This window comes from Amblyraja radiata, chromosome 13 (genome assembly GCF_010909765.2).
Source record: "Amblyraja radiata isolate CabotCenter1 chromosome 13, sAmbRad1.1.pri, whole genome shotgun sequence".
Classification (NCBI taxonomy): domain Eukaryota; kingdom Metazoa; phylum Chordata; class Chondrichthyes; order Rajiformes; family Rajidae; genus Amblyraja; species Amblyraja radiata.
Window position 1 is genome coordinate 19,286,101 of NC_045968.1, and position 23,293 is coordinate 19,309,393.

General features: G+C 36.7%; 1 protein-coding gene across 1 annotated transcript in view; it reads left to right on the plus strand.

Moving 5' to 3' along the window:
- stag1 (stromal antigen 1) overlaps positions 1–23,293 on the plus strand; it is a 219,684-nt gene that overhangs the window by 175,705 nt on the left and 20,686 nt on the right. The window contains exons 6-19 of the mRNA XM_033031385.1: positions 508–584; positions 1,603–1,807; positions 3,853–4,004; positions 7,295–7,368; positions 10,083–10,206; positions 10,654–10,752; positions 11,447–11,526; positions 12,292–12,399; positions 14,673–14,787; positions 18,079–18,196; positions 18,301–18,404; positions 19,050–19,142; positions 19,259–19,348; positions 20,540–20,743. Of these exons, the coding sequence (XP_032887276.1) occupies positions 508–584; positions 1,603–1,807; positions 3,853–4,004; positions 7,295–7,368; positions 10,083–10,206; positions 10,654–10,752; positions 11,447–11,526; positions 12,292–12,399; positions 14,673–14,787; positions 18,079–18,196; positions 18,301–18,404; positions 19,050–19,142; positions 19,259–19,348; positions 20,540–20,743 (1,643 nt within the window). The remainder of the gene's footprint in view (positions 1–507; positions 585–1,602; positions 1,808–3,852; positions 4,005–7,294; positions 7,369–10,082; positions 10,207–10,653; positions 10,753–11,446; positions 11,527–12,291; positions 12,400–14,672; positions 14,788–18,078; positions 18,197–18,300; positions 18,405–19,049; positions 19,143–19,258; positions 19,349–20,539; positions 20,744–23,293) is intronic.

Consider the following 23,293-nt stretch of genomic DNA (forward strand, 5'->3'; position numbering starts at 1 on the left):
CCAGGAAATCATGGAATCACACAGCAGGGAAACAGGTCACCTGGCCCAATTGTCCACACCAACCATTTGGCACCCTGCACTATTAACCTCCTCACCCAGTACTTTCGCCATACAGTGCCATAGATAAGAAATTCAAGTGCTCACCTGTGCAGTTATTAAATATAGTCAACAACCCAGCTTCACCCATTCTATTATGGGTACTTACCTCTCTCTCTGGGGTAAGAAGGTGTTCTTGTATCCCCTTGAAACCTCTAACACCCCCCATGCCCCCACTGAAACTGAAGGCTATTTTCTGAAATGCCTTCCCAACCTGCACTGCCTCCTTAAAGCATCTATGAACTTGAACCCAGACATCCCTGTTTTTCAGTTCTCCTTGAGACCGTACCATTATGCCCTAGCCTTGTTAGTGCTCCCAAAATACATTACCTCGATTTATATTAAACTTCATCTGCCATGTTTGCAGCCATTTCACCAAAATATCAATTTTTGTGCTTATTTCCTTTCCAGGCACTGTCAGAATTGAGATGTTTCGAAATATGCAGAATACAGAAATAATCAGGAAAATGACTGAAGAGTTTGATGAAGTGAGTCTCTTTATTATATTGAACAATGTACAGTTTGTACAAATTTGGCTGGTGCCAAGATTGAACCTTTTGTACGTCTTTTTAATATTCTTTGGCATAAAAGCTGAATATTAGGTATCGTGATTTCTATGTAGATTGTAGAAATCCATTTAAAATGGTAACTTCTATTTTGAAGTATCAGAATAGAGTCAAATGCAAGTTCTAAAAATACTTTAATCTACAACAATGTTGAAGGTATATGTGAGTCCAATTTTTTCCCCACAACCTTAAAACTGCTGCCTCTGAGGGACAGAGCAATACAGGGCCAGTTGTTCTGGAATTGCTGCCCTGGCAAGTCATTTGCAAAGTCCACCCACCCATAGTAATCTTATTCAGATGTATACGACCAGCTGAGTTATCCCCTCATTCCTGAAAAGCATCCCACTATGGCACAGGCTCAAACTTGGAGCAAGCTGACACTTGGGATCCTGACTCACCTTGCCCCTGGACTGCACAGGGTCCCTTTGATAGGGCTTTGGAACTGCCTTCAACATTTCTCTGAGTCACTAACCAAAAACTATTCAAATAGATTTAAATAGTTATTTTTAATAGTGGTTATTTTTTTTAAATAATTGAATTTAATTATACACTCAAAATGACAATAAATAATGTAAAACTAAACAACTTCCCTTCGTCTAGATTTAAAACCATTTAAATGAATGCAGTTTTTAATCCTAGTTAGCCCTGGTGTAAAATAACAAGCATCTTCTAAGCATTTTTAATTTCACATTATAATCTACTATTCATTTGCAATGATACTAAAATAATTTTGAACCTGTCATAATTTTATTTACTCAAGACTCATTTTTTCTAAGCTTTGAGCAATGTTTTCTTGTGCTCTATAAATGTTTTCTTGGAATTTTGCCTGTAATGGGACCAGGAAAAAAATGAATATTGATTATAGTGATTGAAACCCAAGTGCTACAGATCATTTGATGGCTTTGAATAAGATTACAAATGAGAGTATATTTATTTTCAGGACAGTGGCGATTATCCACTAACAATGCCTGGTCCACAGTGGAAGAAATTTCGCTCAAATTTCTGTGAGTTTATTGGAGTACTGATCCGGCAGTGTCAATACAGTATTATTTATGATGAATACATGATGGATACAGTGATTTCTCTGCTAACTGGGCTTTCAGATTCCCAAGTCCGAGCCTTTAGGCACACCAGTACGTTGGCTGGTAAGTTGTGTAAATTAATAACTAAAACAATTAAATAAAAAATCAACAAATAGAAAATAATGGTCTAAACAATTATTTATGTAAGTTTCATCATTAAATCTGAAGTACATATTGTGATAAATAAGTTAATTACTGAATGTAAATGACACTTAATTGGCAACATGAGTATATTGTAATATTTGGACACACGTGTGCGAAATTCTGGTCTTACTGACGTTGCAGATGGTTTAGATTTTAATGCAAATCCTGAATTGAACAACACCATTTATTTATAGTATGTATGGCATGGAATCTGATCAGCAAAAATTGGGCATTGAGGGAAAATAGGAGATTGAAGAAATAATCAAATGCCCAGGCAAAGTAATGTATTTTGAGAATGCTTGGGAGGAACCGGTCATTTGAGAGTTGTGTTCAGTGGAGTAAGATGCAAAGCCAGTGAGTCACGAGACATGAATGGATTTAAAAGCAAGAATTAGACTATTAAATTGAAAATATTAGGGAATGAGAACCCAATATGTATAGATATTGATGGAAATGCAAAGGAAATGAAATAATTCTACATTGTAGATTTGTTGCGTTGCTGTAATATTAAAATAAAGAGACGTCCTTAGGAAACTTTATATCTTAAGATGTCTGAAAGTGAAAATTGTAGAAGGGCAGGAGTGACATCTGAAATATTGGAAGCCAATTAAAGGAGCACAGCAATTGTTTTTACAAAGTGACAGTCAGTTTGGAAAATAATTAAGTTTGAGTCATCGTTAGTAATGTGTGTGTCCTATTTACTGATGCTGAGAAATGACTTACTTTAATTTTACAAATATGTTTTCTTTTGGAGCAGATGTTTTGGGTGGAGTGTACCATTTTTAGATTTGCATAGATTCTTTTAACTGCTCAAATTTTGGTAACCAGAAGCCAAATAGTGAATTGAATTATATAAAGTGGTTTGTCTTGGGGCCTATATTTGAATTCAGATTAAACACTTGAGATGATGGTTGGTTTTGTCAGCTGGCAATCAGATTCTTTCTCAAGCAATCACATGCAGACTCAGCTCATCTGAGTCTATAGATGAAAACTTCCCATGGTTCAGCAAGTTAGTCCCTCTCTCGCTGTAATATTTGCTGAAGATTCTTTTGCAGTCAATTAAATTTGTACAGCAACACAGGAAATTGAGGTTTTAAATAGAATCAATATGCATTTGTACTTTGCAGTTGCTTTGTATTTTTACCAATATGTATCTGTCCTGGTATTCCAGCTAGTGCTAATTTTAGACTTTAGAGATACAGCTCTTCGGCCCAATGAGTCCATGTGATCAGCGATCACCCCATACACTAACATTATCCCACACACTCGGGAAAATTTATAGTTTTACTGAAGCAAATTAACCTACAAATCCTGTACGTCTTTGGAGTGTGGGTGGAAACCGGAGCACCTGGAGAAAACCCATGCAGTCACAAGGAGAATGTACAAACTCCGTACAGACACCACCCATAGTCAGAATCGAACCCAGGTCTCTGGCATTGTAAGGCAGCAGCTCTACTGCTATATCACTGTGCCGCCCTGACCCTATCAGCTTCCATCCAGTTAGCTTAGCACCAATTCTGCTTGTCAAAGTATCCTGTTTGTTTCATGTATTTATTTTTTATGCGCTAAGCTAAAAGTAAGTTAACAGTTCATTTTGTTCCATACACTTTGACATTCACTTATGGAAAAGCAAGAGTTTGTCAAATAGATTTGTGTAGATGTTTTTGTTTGGATCAGGAATTGTTTGTTTACATGCTGCTGTATTCCAAAGAACTTCCAAAGAAGTGATTTTAAAAAACAAGCTTGAAATCACCTGGTTGCATTGACATAGTGCGTATTCAGCTCAAATTCAACATGGGCATTTTCAATATGATTTAGGTGATGTTTAAATTATTTTAATAACGTGAGCTAACATGAAATGTCTATTTTCACAAATTGTGAGGATATAAATATGTTTGCACTTTGCCATTAACACATTACAATGTAATCATTTGCAGTTAATGATTTTACTTCTCTCATTGCAGCTATGAAGCTGATGACCGCATTGGTGAATGTGGCCTTAAACTTAAGTATACACCAGGATAACACACAAAGACAGTACGAAGCTGAGAGGAATAAAATGATAGGCAAACGAGCTAATGATAGATTAGAATTGCTTTTACAGAAGAGAAAAGAGGTAAGGTTTCCAATATGCTCTGTTAGTATGCTCTATTATCTTACCAAGTAAAAATCAAAGAAATTGCAGATGGTGGAAATTAAAAATAAATACAGAAAAAGCAAGAAAAACTCAGCATGAGATTTTCATGCATTTCCCTTTTTCCCCCCAGATTTCCAGCATCTGCAGTTTTTTTGCTGGACTGGCCACATTTTTTTTTTACTTTGGTAAATATGTTGTATTTGGGGTATAAGTATACATAATTCTTAAACTATGCAAATACACAAATGGGAGAAGAAATTATACTTTTTGTAGTAGTACTGGTCTTGTTAGCCATTTGATTCAGAAGTAAAACATACAAACGTTCAGCAGTAGACATTTTAGATATGCAAGCTCTTAGTTGCAAGAAAAAATAATACATTTAAATAATTATGATCAATAGACCATAGCATTTGGCCTTTAAGCTGTGTTTTGGTTGCATTTTATTATCAACACATCTCCTTTGCTGTATTACAAGTAGGTGCCATGATTGAAGACTTCATGATAAAATACATCTGAATTCTAAATGTGTAAGAAGGAACTGCAGATGCTGGTTTAAACTGAAGATAGACACAAAAAGCTGGAGCAATTCAGTGGGACAGGCAGCATTTCTGGAGAGAATGGGTGACTTTTCGGGTCGAGACCCTTCTTCGTTCAGACTGGTTAAGGAAAAGGGAAACGAGAGATATAGATGGTGATGTGGAGAGACAAAGAACAATGAATGAAAGATATGCAAAAAATTAGCGATGATAAAGGAAACGGGCCATTGTAAACTGGGTTGTAAGCTGCCGAAGAAGGGTCACGAAACGTCACACATTCCTTATCTCCAGAGATACTGCCTGTCCCGCTGAGTTGCTCCAGCTTTTTGTGTCGATCTGAATTCTAAATGTTGGAAATTAATTTAAAAAAAATTAAAATTGAAAATTGCACTAAACATCTTTATTAAAATAAGACAAGTTTCTAATTCAGAGATTTTTCAGAGCTGAAGATGAATAAGTATGTCTACAAAAAGTCCAATGAAAGAGGGTGATAATCTGCAACGGTCCAGTCTCTTGATGGAAAGCCAGTTGGCTGATTATTTTTCAAATTGTTTAACAGAAAACTAGAATAACAAAGTGAAGTGGTGGAAAGATCGCAAACATTGGAGTGATAAAAGCAAGCAAAAGTGAACAATCAACGTAAGAAAGCAAAACCAATATATGCCAAGCACCTAGTCAGAGGCAACTCTAGCTTATCTTATTGCTATTTGGAGCATTAATCAGAATTAAAACATACATCATTTCAGGGGTGGACTTTTTTGATGTGCATGTTAAAATATTAAATTTAAACAAAATTTCCAAATGTGCCATAGCAACTCGTCTGGGGCAACTCTAGTTTACTTTATTGCCTTTTGGAGCATTATCAATCATCTCAAGACACAAGTGACATTGGGGCACAAGAAAAAAGACAATTGAAAGGAGTTGTTGAGGAACTGGGATTCAAGATGATTTGGTATGGCTAAATAAAAAGAGTGAGGGTGAGGGGAGATAATGAAATGATTTACAGAGCAGTCCAAAGATTTGGAGACTGAGTGGAGCACCGATAGAAGGAAAGTTCACAAAAGGTTGTTAAACTTTTCCCTGCAGCATCAGGAATTTATTCTTATTGAATTGAAAGAAGAAAGAAGGCTTTGATATGTGATAGAAGATTTCATAAACTGCCAATATACAACAGTTGTTTGATGGCATGAGTTTATACTAAGATTGCTGAAGGGGAGTACACTTTTGGTTTTTACATGTATAAATCCCACTGGTGAAGCGCCGTGACTAATTACTTAACATCTTATTTATTGGATATGGTGTGTTAAGAGGTTACAGAAATCTGGTAATTAGTCGAGTTATACTTTAAAGGTTCATGCCATCAGGGATTTCTTTCTATGGCAGAGATGTTGCAGCAGATTAGTTGTAATGTTCATTCCTTTCTAGCGCTGCTGCATTTCAGATGGGATTGCCTGATCCTGCCTGGCATTAGATCGCTGAAAAATAAGTTGTTTAACTCTCAGAACTAATACTCCTCACCTCGTACACAAGGAAATAAAATGAGGTTCACATGTCAAGATATACAGTATTTTTGCTCTTCCATTGCAATGAAGGAATTTACTTTTTGATAATGTTGCTGCATTCTGGTAATTCATTACAGATATTTTAAGACTTCACATGATTGCAACAATTACTTACTCAAATACATCAAATCCATACAGATTTTTGACTTTGTCTTGCTTTTGTAGATGTTGCAGAATAAAGTAAAAATATCTCAACATATTTTATTGGAACAAATAATAGCAAATGCTAGAACTCTAAAACAAAAACAGGAAATGCTGGAAACACTCAGCAGGATCAGGGAGGAGCAAATCAGAATCGGTATTTTGGAACAAGGATCCTCCTTCAGAACCATCAAGTTTAAAAAGAAAAGCATGGTGCTCCAACATTATAAAACATTGATCAGACCTCAGCTGGTGCGCTGCCTGTAGTTCTGGACAGGCTACAACACTATCTGAAAGATATGATAGTGTTGTAGCGGGTCCAGACAAGATTCACCAGAATGTTGTGTCGGTAGTTAAGAGGAGACATTGGAGAGGCTCGATCTGTTTTCCTGGAGAAGATGATATGATTGAAGTATAATACGCTATGGTGTTTTAGATAAACTAGACTGCAGGAATATTTTCCCATTTTCAGAAATGATTACAACCAGAGAACATGGATTTGGATTAAGAGACACAAGATTTCAGGGCATCAGATGGTGACCGTTTTCCACCCAGAGGGTGGCGAGTACCTGGAATGCACTGCTGGATAGAGTTGTGAAAGCAGAGTCGATAAACAGCATTCAAGAACTTGAATCATCTGGACATTTAAGTCTACAGGCCAAATGCTTTAAGATGTAATTAATACAGATGGTGATACAGGTGGTCGGTTTGGATATGGTGAGCCGAATGGCCTGCTTCTGGATTTTATGACTATATAAGTTGTTGTACAGACTTCAGGAGGTTTTCGCCATGAGCTTAATGTGAAAGTTATGCTTGGCAGCATTGCCACATTTGCTGAAAAAATTAATTTTGCTACTTTTCTTGGTATTTTAAAATGTTTTTCTACTTCAAGTATCTCTTTACCATTTGACTATTTCTGCAGTTTTAATTTGTTGAATTATGTTACATAATGCAACTGCATTTTCTATTTCTGTTCAAATAGGTATTATGAAGTACATTGTTACCAAATCTTTTGTGTTTCCTTTTATAGCTTCAGGAAAATCAAGATGAAATAGAAAACATGATGAACTCTGTGTTTAAGGGTATCTTTGTGCACAGATATCGGTAAGTGACATCTGCAAACTGCATTAATTAATAACTTAAAACAATTGGATTTATTATATTGCCGGTAAAGCAAAAAATTCTGGAAATGCCAAGCAAGTCAGAATGCATCTGTGAAGAAAAAGAGTTCACATTTTGGACTGATGAATTTCATCAGAAATGAAACCATTACAGAAATTTTAAATCGTTGAAAATGGGAGGGAAGAAAATAGTAGGAATGTTTGTGTTAGAGTAAAATGCAGGAGATCCTTAATGAACAAAGAATAATGGCACATGGCAAACGAGTAACGGAACAAGAATATAAGATGGGACAAGAATATGATGGATATTTGCTGTAAGTACTGTCCTTGGATGATGTGGGAAGATCTAAAAGTGCTTAAATGCTCAAATCGGAGGTGCAGACTTAAAAAGAGGGGGGGAAAAAGTGATGTTGGAAGTTCTATAGGGCAAGAAAAGGGTGAGATGGTGGGTTGACATGGGTAGTCCTGCTAATGCATCTCGCGGTGAAGGAAGAAGCAGGTGTGCATGATATTAAGAAATTGAAGCGTTTTGAGAGATTTTCAGAGATGAAAGCATAGACAGTGCGGAAAACATTGGTCTTTATTATGTTATGTTAAAATACAGAATAAGACAAAGAAATGTGCCAATGTGTTAAGTTTTCAACCTTACAAGATAAAGCATGGATCATCAAACAGCAATGTGTTAATGTCAGTAATTGGCATGAAGTGATAATGATGCAAGTTCAGAGCTCAGTATATTAGAATAAGTGAGTAGAGTAGAACAATTGTTGTGGTCAAAGTGATACCAATAGATAACTTATGTAAAAACCTAGAAGGGAGACCTCCAGATGGATCCACAGTTCTGAGAAAACAAGAAAGGCCCCACTATGGGGTAAAGATCCTGACGAAAAATCCAGGCACAAAAACGAGTGTGATCTTCATGTTAGGTTAAGTCTAATTCCTTGAGATGGGGGCATAAGGAATAAAGCTGAGAACATGGAAGAGAGGTCAGAAGAAGGGGATGGAGAGAAAACCTTCAGCCTAGTGTTTGTATCCAATACTTGTTGAAGCTTGCAATCATTGAAAGCTGAGGATACACTTTTTATTCAAGTTTTACATGAGATGAAAAGGAACTGTGGACAATAGTAACTTGGAACGAGGCATGAACAGCGATTTGATGGACATTAAATATCTTAGAGCTATCAGTACATGTGGATGAATACAAAATATAAAATGTGGAAATGCATCTCTTTAAATCTAGAGATCTACAGAGAATCAGTTTACATGGAGATGGTCACAAAGGAAATAAGCCTTTATCATTTAATCCTTGACCTCAATTGACAATAAACAAATCGACATTTCAGCTGTCAATGATTGCAAACTTCAAGAAATGTTAGATACAAAACATTCATCTCAATATTTCTTTCCCATTCCATTCCTTTGACTTTATCTCACATATTTTTTATCTCTTGGATCTTTTCACAAGCTATTTTGATCTTGAATCATAGTCATCAGTTGAAATCACCTTCATTGAATATATCTCCACCTCAATAAATTTTGGGCATTGACATTTTCTTCTGTAATCTTTGACCCATATTTTTTTTTTTGGATGGAATCTTTGCATCTTAAAGGGACCTTCTTAAGAATTCTTGATGCACGTAAGCTCCTCCCTCTGGGAACTCATCCTCTCTAGGTCTTTTCATTGTAAACTATTGGCATCACTATGATCACAATTTTTATATTGATTTATCCTGAGCTACTGCCCTCCAAATGAATACTAATGCGGTCATTTAAGAAATAGTTTTATTTGATTTCTGAAAAATAAAATAAATAAAGATTTGAAGGTGAATAAGGTAAAAGAGATTGAAGTCCTCTCTGCGAGCAGAACAGAACTTCAACGTGAGCATTGTCTGAGTCGAGGTCATGAATTATAAAATGCCAGAGTACAATTTTGCAGATGTTGGAAATCTGAGAAAAGCTGTCAGTCTGCAACACTGGGTGAAGAAATATTTCAGATCAGTGATCTTTCATCAGAACTAGAAAACGTTAAATCCATTTTTAAGATACAGAATAAAATTATGGGAGAGAAAAATTAAAAGGATTGAGATGCTGCTTGACCTATGGTAGGTGAGTTGCCCCATTTCTCACCTTCCCTTCCTCCCGTCCCCACCCACCAATATTCCTTCTTCTGGCTTCACAATTTACATCTCTTCTATCCTTATCTCCTCATCTCACACTTTCCGTCTTTTTTTCTCTGACATTTGTCCAACCATCTGCCAAACAAAATCCCCCACACTTATTATCCACCTAACATTTGCCAGGATTTGTTCTGCCCCTCCTCTCTCAGCTTTCTTCTTCCCCTTCCCTCTCCTCACAAGAAGGATCTTGACCTGAAGCATCCCAAATCCATGTTATTCAGAGAGACTGCCTATTTTTTTGTATTATATCAGTTATTTTACTTGTGAATATATTTGTCAGGATTTATCTGCAGCTAATTGCTACTTCATACAATGTAACATGAAATAAATGTGTTTAATTTTCGAGTGCAGTTTTCAAAATAGTTATTTAATAGATATTGCCATTTTTTAGAGTCAGCCTTTGTATATTGCATGGTTTAATTTGAAAATGGGTTAAAAGAATCTTGTAGGACCATAGGATATTTTTTTACTAATTACAACATGATGTGAGAGTTTAAATTTAAATTGCACTCTTTCCTAGTGATGCAATTTCAGAGATACGAGCCATCTGTATTGAGGAAATTGGTGTATGGATGAAGAGTTACAGTGATGCCTTCCTCAATGACAGTTATTTAAAATATGTGGGATGGACATTACATGATCGGGTGAGAATATTTTCTAAAGGAAATGTTGTATTTAAATGTTATGAATGCAAAGATCTTTGTGTAGTTAAAACAGACTTTATAGAAATAGTGACAATGAATCCTGAGTTATTCCACATCTTTTTGTGTATAACAAAGCCCTAGTTCTCAGCTTCAGCAGGTGCCTTCTGATTTTGCTTCTTTACAAGCATAATAATGCTTTGGAATCCTAATCACAGATGTGTAATTCCGTCCGTTGATTAAACAGAAATGGCAGCAGATATTTGTGGCGCAAGTGCTGTTAAGCTGTCGATATCCTTTTACACTACCTGCACTCTTTCTAATACGTTTGTTAACCTTTTTTGAAGGATGGGGAAACATCTGAGATGGTGTATCTCTTTATTTATTTTCCTGAGTTTATATCGTTTGGCTACAAGCTAATTTGGTATGCTTTGTCTCATTTGCATTTAGCAAGGTGAGGTGAGACTGAAATGTCTGAAAGCTTTGCAGTCACTCTACACCAATAAGGAGCTTTTTCCAAAACTTGAACTCTTCACCAATAGGTTCAAGGTAACAACATCTTTATTTAAGTGAACTGGATGCTTGATAAACAAATAAGAGCTGCCAATTTTTTTACATCGATACATAGATAAAAGGTGCAGGAGTAGGCCATTCGGCCCTTCGAGCCAGCACCACCACTCAATGTGATCATGGCTGATCATCCACAATCAGTACCCTGTTCCTGCCTTCTCCCCATACCTCTTGATTCTGCTAGCCCTAAGAGCTGTAGCGAACTCTTTTGAATGAACAATGGTTAAAAAGGAAAAATTAAATCATGGTTTTTGAATAGCTGCCAGTTTCCCTAGGTGTAAAACCAGAATGTATGCAGTGTTTGTTCAGACTCGTACTGCTAATGCAATCTGTGCATGATATAGCACATCTTTCAAAAATGAATTGATGGAGGAAGGTGACAGAAATTTCGAGTGACAATAGTTATGTAACTTTTGATTATTATAATACCATTACCGTCAATACCACACCAAATTATCTGCTTAATAAAAAATATCCCTGGCGAGTAAAGTTAGGGAAGTGTGCAGCAAAGAGGCAGTGTAACTTATTATGTCCACCTTACACCACTCTATTCAGATGCATGTTCAAGCAAAGTTCATGTGGAACGTTTGCAAAATAGGATTGTCACCAAAACTAATCAATAAAATTCCTTTTATTTTGATTATTGAGCTTTTGCCTGAAATTCTATCTATAGGATCGTATTGTGTCTATGACATTAGACAAAGAATATGATGTTGCTGTGGAAGCTATCCGATTGGTTACTTTGATATTGCAGTAAGTATTTTTATTCTTTCATTTTCTGATCTCACCAATTAAATTGTGACCTCCTAAGTAGTTCTTAAAGGGTTGTTTTCTTTCTAAATATCTGTGCAAACATTTCTAAAAGTTGATCTCCATAGAATCATTTAAATATGTGAACTTCATGACAATCTGACTGGGCTGGATTTTGAGCAAAAAACAAGGTGCTGGAGTAACTCAATGGCTTATTAAAAGTTGTCTGGCTTCTTAAAAGTTGTCTCCTTTCTCCCCTCTTTTAAAGGACTTACCGTACACTGTACTAGCCGTCTTAATTACAGCGCCAACCTTCCTGTTCATCGTAGTGTGTGTCTGTATCACCTTGGCTTTGTACCGTGTGAATTTCAGACAGCGTTCCCCCGCTTTCCCTGGCCCCTGCCTTTGCGATGTGTTTGTGTGTGTTCCACTCTGACAGTCGCCGTTCCAGCTCCCGGTTTTTCAGGCGACTGCCGGCAACTTGACAGTCGCCAGTCCGCTGAAAAATCGCCAAAGTGGGACAGGCCCATAACTCAGTTCTGGGATGGGTCCAGTGGTCGGATGCACTTGCATATGACTTCCACCAAAAGGACCTCTACAGAAATTATTTTCTGAAATGCTGTCGAAAGGTTGAGATTGTTTCCGTATTTGTAAGATTAGTTGTGATAATTATTTGGTTTTGATCCTCATGAAATGCTTTATAAAATACATTATGTTGCAAATTTGTAACATATTTATTTGGTCTCCTTGGCTTTTCAATTGTTTTAGGGGAAGTGAGGAAGCATTGTCTAATGAAGATTGTGAAAATGTGTATCACCTGGTATATTCTGCACACCGTCCCATCGCTGTGGCTGCAGGGGAATTCCTGAATAAAAAGTAACACATTTATGCATTCTTTAACCTTTATTGTTAGTGAGATGTGATGTTGTATTCAAATAACTGAGTATTAATCAGTGAAACATGTAATTAAATGAGGGGACAGGGAAAACAGCTGTTTTCACCACATTTTCGTATGAGACAAGCACTTGAATTAAGACTAAAGTAGAGACTAAATGGGATTAGTACGGATGGGTACCTAATGATTAATATGGTGGGTTGAAGGATCTCTATCAATGCTGGATGACTCGAGAAATAAGTCTCTCATTCAGATTTCTTGTTAAGGTAAAGCACACACACACAATTTCACATTGTAGAATCAAGAATCAGGTTGGAGTCTATCAAATAACTGGCAGGGTGATTAATTTGATTACGGTTAAAGATAAATATATTTCAACAACTGCTAAAACCTGTTTTACTAAAGTAAGACTTCCATAATTTTTATTCGTTGTAAAAAATGAATAATTTTTAATTTGTGGCATTATTAGTTAACTACCTACATTTCAGCTTTTTTAGCACCCATGGTGTGTGCAATGGATGCACTGTATGAGTCAGAGGTCAGGGATTCAAATCCTGTCCATAATATAAGCTGAAACAGAAAAACAACTTGTGCTACAATGCTGGAGATGCCGACTTTCTGATGTAATATTGGAACATGACCTCTTTTCACTCTTCTGCTGGCCATCAAAAACTGTATGACACATTTTGTGGATCTGACTCAGTGGTCGCTGTGCTCTGGCTAAACCATTAACCACAATCATGAAAACAAAGTGTATCTCATAGCCGTTTGTGGAAAAACACAAACAAAAATTAAAATGGTTGAAATAAAATAAGAAAACACTGGGAAATACTCATTAAGCAGCATCAGTAGAAAAACAGTTATTAGATCAGATTGATTAAAATCCATTACAGCTACACAGGCTCTCATTCAATGGATTATTATCTAATTCCTGCACATTAAGTTTTATGCAACTGCCAGACACATCTTTCCCCCTCACTCTTTTCAGTACACTAAAGATGCTAATACCTTCACCATTGCCTGGTTCACCCATTGTTCTCCATCAACATCCGTTCTGTCGCCGCACCTTCCCATACAACTATTCGTCCTTTTATAACTTCCCTCCCCATTCTTCAGGGACCAGATGATCCTCCCAATTGAAACAACGCTTAACGTTTTATAATTCAATGCTCACAACCTGGCTTCTGCATTCGAGAATCTAAGCACACTGACCCCCAGTTTCCTTTTCCTTTTCACTCTGACCTCTGTCTTTGGGCTCTTCCAGTGCTCCAATGTTGGAGAACAACGTTTTCTCATTCAACACAGATTGTTACAGGTCTTGGATTTTGACTTTTAAAATGCTCGATTGACTGTAAAACTTTTTGGGGCATCCAGTGCTTGTGAAATAAAAACCGAAAATGTGGAATCATTAGATTGATTTTTTGAAGGGAAACAAAGTCACTGAACTTTTAACTCAATTTTACTTTCCACAGATGTTGTGTAACTTGTGAAGTATTATCAGCATTTTGTTGTTCTTTGTTTCAAGTTTCCAGCATCTGCAGTTTTTTTAATTTTCAGTTCCTGTGAAAGGTGTTCTCTAAATTCACTTTTTAAAAACTTTGTGGTAATTCAAGCGTTTGCAATGTGAAAACAGTCCAGTAGATGGCAGCAGGTAGCAAAATAAACATTGCTGATGTCCACTGGATGGCGCCGTTGAGTGAAAACATTTAAGCTGAAATTGGAACATTCTCTTGGAATTACAAATGATTGAAAATAATTTTGTTCATAATAAGAAATATGATGTCTAATAGTAAAAATGCTGAATTACCAGATTTAAGCTATTTTAGGCACACTATGGTAATTATTTTCTGCTGCAGTAATGCTTTTGACAACCTCATCTTGTCATCCAGACGTGAAAATGTATTGGTGCAATCTCTATTTTAATTGATTTAATAACTTAACCAATTAACTAAAGTGGGTATATTAATCACATAATGTTTTACCATGCATCATTTACCTTGACTTTTTCTATACTAATTATATTGCATTGATGAAGTTTACTTGTTACTACATGAAATACTATGAAAAGTTTTTGGGGTTCTTTAAGTAATTTCTGTCAGCTTTCTTTCAATCTCTCATTGTTTCAAATGCACATTCAGAAAAAGCTTTGGCAATTCAATCTATGAATTGAGGAAATGTTTTTGCTGTTGGAAATGTCATAGATGCAATTGCTTCTTTAACAGACAAACTACATCTCAAAACTTTAAATTTGTAGGTTGTTCAGCAGACATGATCCACAAGCAGAGGAAGCCTATGCTAAGAGTAGAGGAAGGCACAGTGCAAACGGAAATCTTATTAAAATGTTGGTACTTTTCTTCCTGGAGAGTGAGGTGAGTTAATAAAAAACACGAAGCAAAAGTTTTCTATTAATGGAAGGGCACACAGATAAGATAAAAATAACCAAAAAAAAAGTAGCCCAGAGCTATGTTTATACTTTGCTTCTACCTGAGTTGGTAATAATAATAATAATAATAATAATAATGCATTTTATTTGCTGGTGCCTTTCTGGACACCCAAGGACACCTTACCGGACATAAAATCACAAATCAATATTAAAATCAAGTTGATTAAAAAACAAAAAATACACAAAACATTTTAAGTCATTCAAATCAGGGTGAACATGGTGGAAGTTATGTTGGGTATGCTAATCTAAACAGGTGTGTTTTGAGTTGTGATTTGAATTGATCGATAGTGTCCAGGTGACGGATGGGAGGTGGGAGAGTGTTCCAGAGACGTGGGGCAGAGCAGCTGAAGGCTCTGGCACCCATGGTGCTGAGTCTAAATGTGGGGACAGTTAAAATTGCAGCTGAGGAGGAACGAAGTAACCGGGAAGGAGTGTATGGTAGCAGCAGGTCAGAGAGGTATTGGGGAGCAAGGTGGTATAGGGCTTTGAAGGTCAGCAGTAAAATCTTGTAGTTAATCCGGTGGTGCACAGGGAGCCAGTGGAGCTGAGTGAGGATGGGTGTGATGTGGTCCGATGATCTGGTGCGGGTGATGATCCGGGCTGTAGAGTTCTGAATGCATTGGAGGTGATGAAGAAGTTTATTGGAGGTGCAAGTGAGGAGGGCGTTGCAGTAATCGATGCGGGATGTGACCAGAGTGTGGATGAGGACTTTTGTATTGTCTTTGGAGAGGGAGGGGCGGAGTCTGGAGATGTTGCGGAGATTAAAGTATGCAGAGCGTGTGATATTGCTGATGTGGGGGCCAAAGGAAAGTGTACTGTCCAGAATGAGGCCGAGACTTTTGACATGGGAGGAGGTGGGTATGGGTGAGCCATCAACTGAAATGGTGAACGGGTGGGTTTTGGAGAGTGTGGACTTTGAGCCAATTAGCATGATTTCTGTTTTATTTCCATTGAGTTTTAGAAGGTTGAGTGACATCCAGTTGCTGATAGCTTGAAGACAGGTGGTGAGGGCAGTTGGGGGAAGGGAGGTGTTTGGTTTTGTGGAGAGGTAAAGTTGTGTATCATCGGCGTAGCAGTGAAAATTGATTCCAAAATGACGGAGAATATTGCCAAGAGGTTGAATATAGATAATAAAAATCAGTGGCCCGAGCACCGATCCATGAGGAACACCATGGGTGACTGGCAGTTGTGGATGTGACTTTATTTCCCTGGATGAACTGTTTTCTGTCGTGTAGATAGGACCTGAACAAAAGTAGTGCATTGTTGTTGATGCCGGTGGCAGATAGACGTTCCAGAAGAATTGGGTGGGAGATGGTGTCAAAGGCTGCTGTGAGGTCGAGGAGGATCAGGATGGATAAGTGGCCGGTGTCAACTGCGAGAAGGAGATCATTTGTAATTTTTACCAAGGCTGTTTCAGTGCTGTGATTGTGGCGAAAACCGGACTGAAATTGTTCATAGAGGTTATTGTTTTGAAGGTGGACTTGAAGTTGTGTCGCTACTGTCCTTTCCAGAAGTTTAGTGATGAATGGGAGGTTGGAGATGGGGTGGCAGTTATTTGGATTGTTTGGATCAGAACCTGTTTTTTTTAGAATCGGGGTGACAGAAGCTGTTTTGAGAGATGTAGGGACAGTAGCAGTTGATAGGGAGGAGTTAATTATGGTAACATGTTGTTCACCCATTGCTAGCTGATGCATTTAGATTTAGGGATCATCCAACATAAGGAAAAATTGTGTCGGAAATGAAATAAATAAAAAGTGGATGGTACTAAATGATAAATGCACACATTAATAATCCTACATTGATTAATTGCACAAGTATATTCTAATATGTATCCCATCAGTGCTTTATCAATGTCATGGGATATATTCACTGAAATTGCAGAAAGTTAATATTGTTTGATTGAATTGTTTTTGAATGCTTACTTCAAAAGCTATAGATTCTACAACAATCCTTTGACATCTAATGTTAATTTCTTGAAGAGAAAAAAATACTTTTTTTCTTCAATACCACTGATGGGAACAAATATATCCAGTTTGTCCATCTCATTTGCATATTCATTCTGCAGTCTGGCATAAGTTATACATTTATAGATTTTTTAAATTTAATGATAATAACAACTCATTTTATGAGCGTGCAATGTATTGTTTTTTTGGTGTTTAAAATTTGTGGAATTTGGTCAGTTGTCCTCAAATTTGCTTCTAAACCTGGGTCGAATTCCTCTTATGTAGCATTGAAATTTGATCTATGAATTGAGGAAATGTTTTTGCTGTTGGAAATGTCATAGATGCAACTATCTACCAACTATGTTCTAAAAGGAATGAATAATTCCTTCAAGAGCTGCACTGAAAAGGCTGTGGGACAATTCTAATCGTAAGATGCAGCACGGTGGGAGTGAAGAGTTTTTGTGAAAAAAATGTTACTTGAGGCGAGTAGCTTCAGACCAGGGAAGAACTCAAGATGTCAGATTTCTCTTGCAGGGTGTGCTTCAGCATACCTTATCAGCAGGTGGCTGCTTTAGGATGCTAAATGCAGTGATCTTAATCGACTGCCAAGAGAGAGAGTTAAGATCCCCACATCTTAAGAGAGAGTGTGAATCCTCGTTCAATCATAGAACTTAAATATAGAACATGGCACAGCATAGTGCAGCACAAGAACAGGCACCCACTAATCTCTATGTTAAAAAAAAAACCTTCCCTGCAAATTTCCTTTCCACTTTCCCCCTCAGACCTAAAGCTGTGTCCTCCAGTCTTTGACATTTCTACCCTGGAAACAAGGTTCTGACTATCTACTTTGTCTATGTCTTTCATATTCTTTTAACTATTTCATCGGGTCTCTTCAATTCCAGGATTCAGGGAGCAGCACCTGAACAAAGGAACTTAGTGCTCTGACTTTAGATAGAATATTTTAAGTTGGAAACAAATGTGAAGGTTCCAAGGGGAAGGGCCACAGTTAATATTAGGCCATTTCATACAAATCCATTGAAGTTTGTATTGAAATCCCATGAGTTATTTGTTTGGGGATTGTAAATGAATGATAACTACAAAACATCCTATTGCTAGGTAAGAGGATTAATATCTTTTTATAGCAGCGTTCATTTGAATGTTCGATGTTACATACTTCAATCATAAAAAAACTCAAAAGCATGCATATTCTGAAATAAATAAAACGTTATTATGCCATCCAATTAATTCCTTTTGTTTTCCAAATTACATTTTAGTTGCATGAACACGCAGCATATCTAGTGGATAGTCTGTGGGAAAGCTCCCAGGAACTTCTGAAAGATTGGGAATGTATGGTAGAGCTGCTTCTGGAAGAACCTATACAAGGAGAAGAAGGTAAATTCAGAAATATTCTTAATGTTTTACATAATTACATAAGTTACATACGTGTATGCCTTGAAAGATACAAAAATTATGTTGAATTGCTTGATCTTTGCTAGGTATGTCTGATAGGCAGGAGACTGCACTTATGGAGCTGATGGTCTGTACAATTCGACAAGCTGCAGAGGCACACCCTCCTGTTGGAAGAGGAACAGGCAAAAGGGTAAGTATTCTTCACCACTGAAGAAAAACAGTTGAAACAAATCATCTTGCATTGTTTGATTCATATTTTATTTAATGCAAAATATTTTTAGCATTTAGCATAAATCAATAGAGTACAGCTCGTTTACTGGTGTTGAGTGGTGACTATATTTAAAATAAGAAAACAACATTTCAGTTGTAATTAATAACCAGGACCCTGTGGATATAAATGCCAGTTAGTTTATTTTATTTGCATAATCACAATTGAGAGGAAAAGATTGTGCAAACGGAAACACTTAGTGTAATTGTTCATTCAAGATCCTCTGTGGGCCATTTCATAACTTGATGTGTTCTGGATAATCTGATTATAAATTTACATTGTGATCTTGCAGGTGACAATGATGCACATTTCTGTCCAATCCCAGAAGTTCTGAAAAGCATTTGTTGTTTTCTAAATTGCAATATCCCTGTTCTTTGGTTGCCAAAGTTTAGCATGGTGTTCAACATTTTTTTGAGTAGATCAGATGTACCAGATGTCATAACAAACTTAACTAGGTAATTTTTTTGAAAAGGAAACTATAAATCCATTCTGCTACAGTTACCTATTTGAACATTAATCCTTGCTGAAAGATGAGACTTGGAATGTTGCAATACCACTTCTCTGCAGGTACTGACTGCAAAAGAGAGAAAGACACAAATAGATGACCGGATTAAGTTGACGGAACAATTCATCGTAGCACTTCCTGTGCTGCTGGGAAAGGTAACACTTTCTGTATAGTTTTGAACATCCAGATGATAATTCATAAGTTATAAGATACTTGATGTTACTTTGGAATGTCCATTTTATGGACTTTAGACACTTCTTCTGTGTTCCAGTACTCAGTCGATTCTGAAAAAGTGGCAAATTTATTGCAAATCCCTCAGTACTTTGACTTGGAGCTTTATAGCACTGGAAGAATGGAAAAGGTAAGAGAAAACTGGAATTATTCTATAATACATTCTGTCTTCTACATTTATCACACATTAAATGACAATTGACTGTGGGTGACTTACAAGGTGGGAATTCTATCTCTAGAATTGGTGAGATCAAAAACTGAAATTGAACCTGGAACTTTCTGTTTATTTTCTTATACTCGTATACCTAAATTATATTATGGAAGAATAGCTCTCCTGGTGGTGTTTCAGCACCAGTGTGAAACTACACTATACTGATAAGCAAGAGCTTAACTGTAGTATATTCCAAAATTTGGGCATGTATTAAATTTTTATTTCCTTAAGGAGAAGTATGGACTGTCTAAAGAGATTGTATGCTATCTGCCTTGAATGACGCGTTGCACGCCAAGCTGATGTTTGTGATCTCAACATGAATTTACTGTGAAAGTAAACAGCAAACAATGTGGTTTAAATTTTGGGGTGAATATCGTGAAGACAGAAAAATATTCAATCCCTGTACTGTAAGTGAGGCTGCTGCTTTAATCAGTGAAAGCTGTTTAGAATAGTTGAAGTGATTTCTGGTCCAAAATATCCCATTTATCCAGCTGAAGAAGTTTGTTTTGAAGATGCAGACTTAATGTTTAGGTTCTGTTCTTGTATCTGATGTGAGAGTGTTCCACATTGGATCCCTGCTCTAAATGACAGGATAGGATTTCACATTCAAACCATGTGAGCGATGTATAGGCCAGGCGTGTAGCCTCAAAGAGAAAGTGTATGTGAACAACTTTACGTTAGAATATCCTTAAAAGAGTTTAAAGCCAATGTAGAGAATTTGCTGTCTGGGAACAGGGTTTTCCATGGAATTGTGCATTGTCTCTGTGACATCATGGATTTCTGCTGGGGGCACTAGTCATCTCTTACATCCCAAACATAACTGGTACATTCATTGACTACCGTAAATTACCCCTTCCTGTCCTGAGGTGACTAAAAAAATCATGGGGCGTGGTGGGCATATCAGAGAGAGTGAAATATTGGGCTACAGGGAAATTAGGAGAGTGGGCAAAAGATTGCTCTGCTGGGAACCAACATCACATCGATGGGTCAAATAGCTGCCTCCCGTGTTGTAATAAGTATATATAATGAAAGAGACTAATCTTGCATAAGAACTTGAAATTATCTTTTTAAATGAGGAACTTGTTCTTACTTCACATTTTTCCCTTCCAGCATTTAGATGCATTATTAAAACAAACCAAGTTTGTTGTTGAGAAACACATAGAATCAGATGTTCTGGAATCTTGCAGCAAAACGTATAACATTCTGTGCAGTGAAGAATACACCATCCAGAACCGTGTTAACATTGCACGCAGTCAGATGATTGATGAGCTGGTCGAACGATTCAGCCAGTCAGTTGAAGACTTATTACAGGAGGTGAGTGCAAATTCTAACAACAAATAAATAAATAATCTGCTTAAAGGTGGTAGAAATGTAAGGACCGCTTCCTGCATCAAATTGAATGCAAAGATTTGCGTTATGTGACTGAGTTTTTATGAATACGTACTTGACTTGTTTCATATGGCATAGTGCAATTAAAAGTATATTGGCAATATGTTGATTGTAATATAAATTCTAATTATTATGATTTGAAATTCTGATAATTTTTAATTTTGTCATGCCGAAGATGATTGAGGATAGGGCAGTGGATTTTGATAAACATGGACTTCAATAAAGCATTTGACAAGATTCTTTGTGATAGGCTGGTCCTGTCGATCAAGTAGCATGCGATCCGTTGTGAGTTGGTAAATGGGATACAAAATTGGTTTGGTCATAGAAGACAGGGTAGTATTTTTCACACTGGAGGGTCAATGTTGAGACATGGTTTGTAATAATCTGGGTGAAAATGTAGGTGGTCTGATTTGAAAGTTTGGAGAGGACACAAAAATTGCTGAAGTGGATAGTGAGGAAAGTTGTCAAAAGATATATGATGTTGATCAAATGTGTAAAAGAACTGCAGATGCTGGTTTAAATTGAAGGTAGACACAAAATGCTGGAGTAACTCAGCGGGACAGGCAGCATCTCTGGAGAGAAGGAATGGGTGACGTTTCGGGTCTGTAGTGGCCATTTGGCCTGTTTTGCATGTCATTGAGGATGGCATGTGCCTTTAAATTTTAGCCTGCCCATTATATTGTGGGTGGGATTTATGACATGTTTTTGGGCGTGTTTGGAGCTTAGATGCTTGCGCAGAAGTTTAGTTTTTAGATTAGTTTGGAGAGACCATGGGGAAGGTTAACCCTTCTACCATGTGAGATCATGCGGGCCATGCGAGGTCCATGGGAGATCTAAAGGAGATCATGCCAGATCTTGCCAGTGTTACGGAGACACGAGGAGTTTACTAATGTCTAAAGTAATAAGCTGGAGTTCGAAGAAGATTGTAGTAACGAGTCAGAAGAAACTTGGAGTCAGTTACGAGAAGAAGGAATACTTCTTCATCAGGCACACGGAAGCATTTGAATTTGCCAAGAACATCGAGGACAAGATCGAAGATTGAAAAATATTCAACTCTTAACACCTACCTGGATACAGCTATCTCGCAGAGAAGATATGGAACTCTAAACTTTAAACTATTATATTTAAGAGTTGCCTAAAATTCGCAATAAGAATTGGGTATATTTCCTGCAACGGATATATAATACTAACATTCTAGTACTAACCTCTAACAACTATTAATAATCAAGAATATTAACTAACACTAACTAATGATAATAAGATTATTTAGATTATTTAAGAATTAACTAAAAGTATGAAATATAAGTAAAGTGTGATTCAGGTATTTTATAATGAGAAATGTTTGGTGGCTCTCTCTCTGATGTTTTCGTTTTTGATTATTCTTTGATAAATGTTTATATTATACAAAACTAACATTTCAATTTGAGACTACTAATTATACCATTAATGGAATATAATCAATATTTCTTTCCCCCCCACAAATTGTATGCATCGAATTGGAAACTTTCCTTTCAAGGAAAGTATGGAGCTAGTATTTTTATAAACCAAAAGCTACGGAAGTCCATAGATGCTTAGCCACATTAGGGTGGCTATCACTAACTGCACTAATTGTAGTTGTAGTTGCTTTTCTTTTTTACTTTCCACACTTTACTAACCCTATTTGCTATCACCTTTTTTATCTTATATCATATTATATTTTGTATTTGGAATGGAATTGCATATTTTATTTAAGGAGATATGTTCGGATGGAAAACAGACGTGACCTAAAATTCATCTACCTGATGTTCAAGTACAAGGTAGGGTTGAGTGTGCTGAATCATCTGCTCTACCACTTAATCACAAGATGCAAGACATGAATATAAAAATTGGGGGTGAGGGAATTAAATTCTGTAGTTGGAATGTTAAGGGAATTAATGAACCTATCAAGAGAGGCAAAGTGTTAGCTCATTTAAAATCATTGAAAACAGATATAATATTTCTCCAGGAGACACATCTTAAAAAGGAAGCACAACACAGACTGAAAGCAAAATGGATTGCTAAAGCGTACCACTCTTCATTCTCACATAAATCAAGAGGTGTTGCAATATTAATTCGTAAAGGTATACCCTTTAAACATATATCAACGATAGAAGACATTGAAGGCAGATATATTGTAATAATAGGGGAGTTATACTTAAAAAAGGTGACTCTCCTCCAAATTTTGATAGCTCTCTGTTTTTTAAGAGAATTCTTAACAATATCCCGGAAGGTACACAACAAAACTTAATAATCGGTGGAGATTTAAATTGCACTTTGGATGCTTGTTTGGATAGATCATCAACTCAAAGAAAACTAAAATCTCGATCAAGTGAATTTTTAAATTCATACATTAATACTACTAATATTAAGGACGTTTGGAGAATTGAAAATCCATCGGGCCGAGAATATTCATTTTACTCACCAGTACATAAAACTTACTCAAGGATAGACTATTTT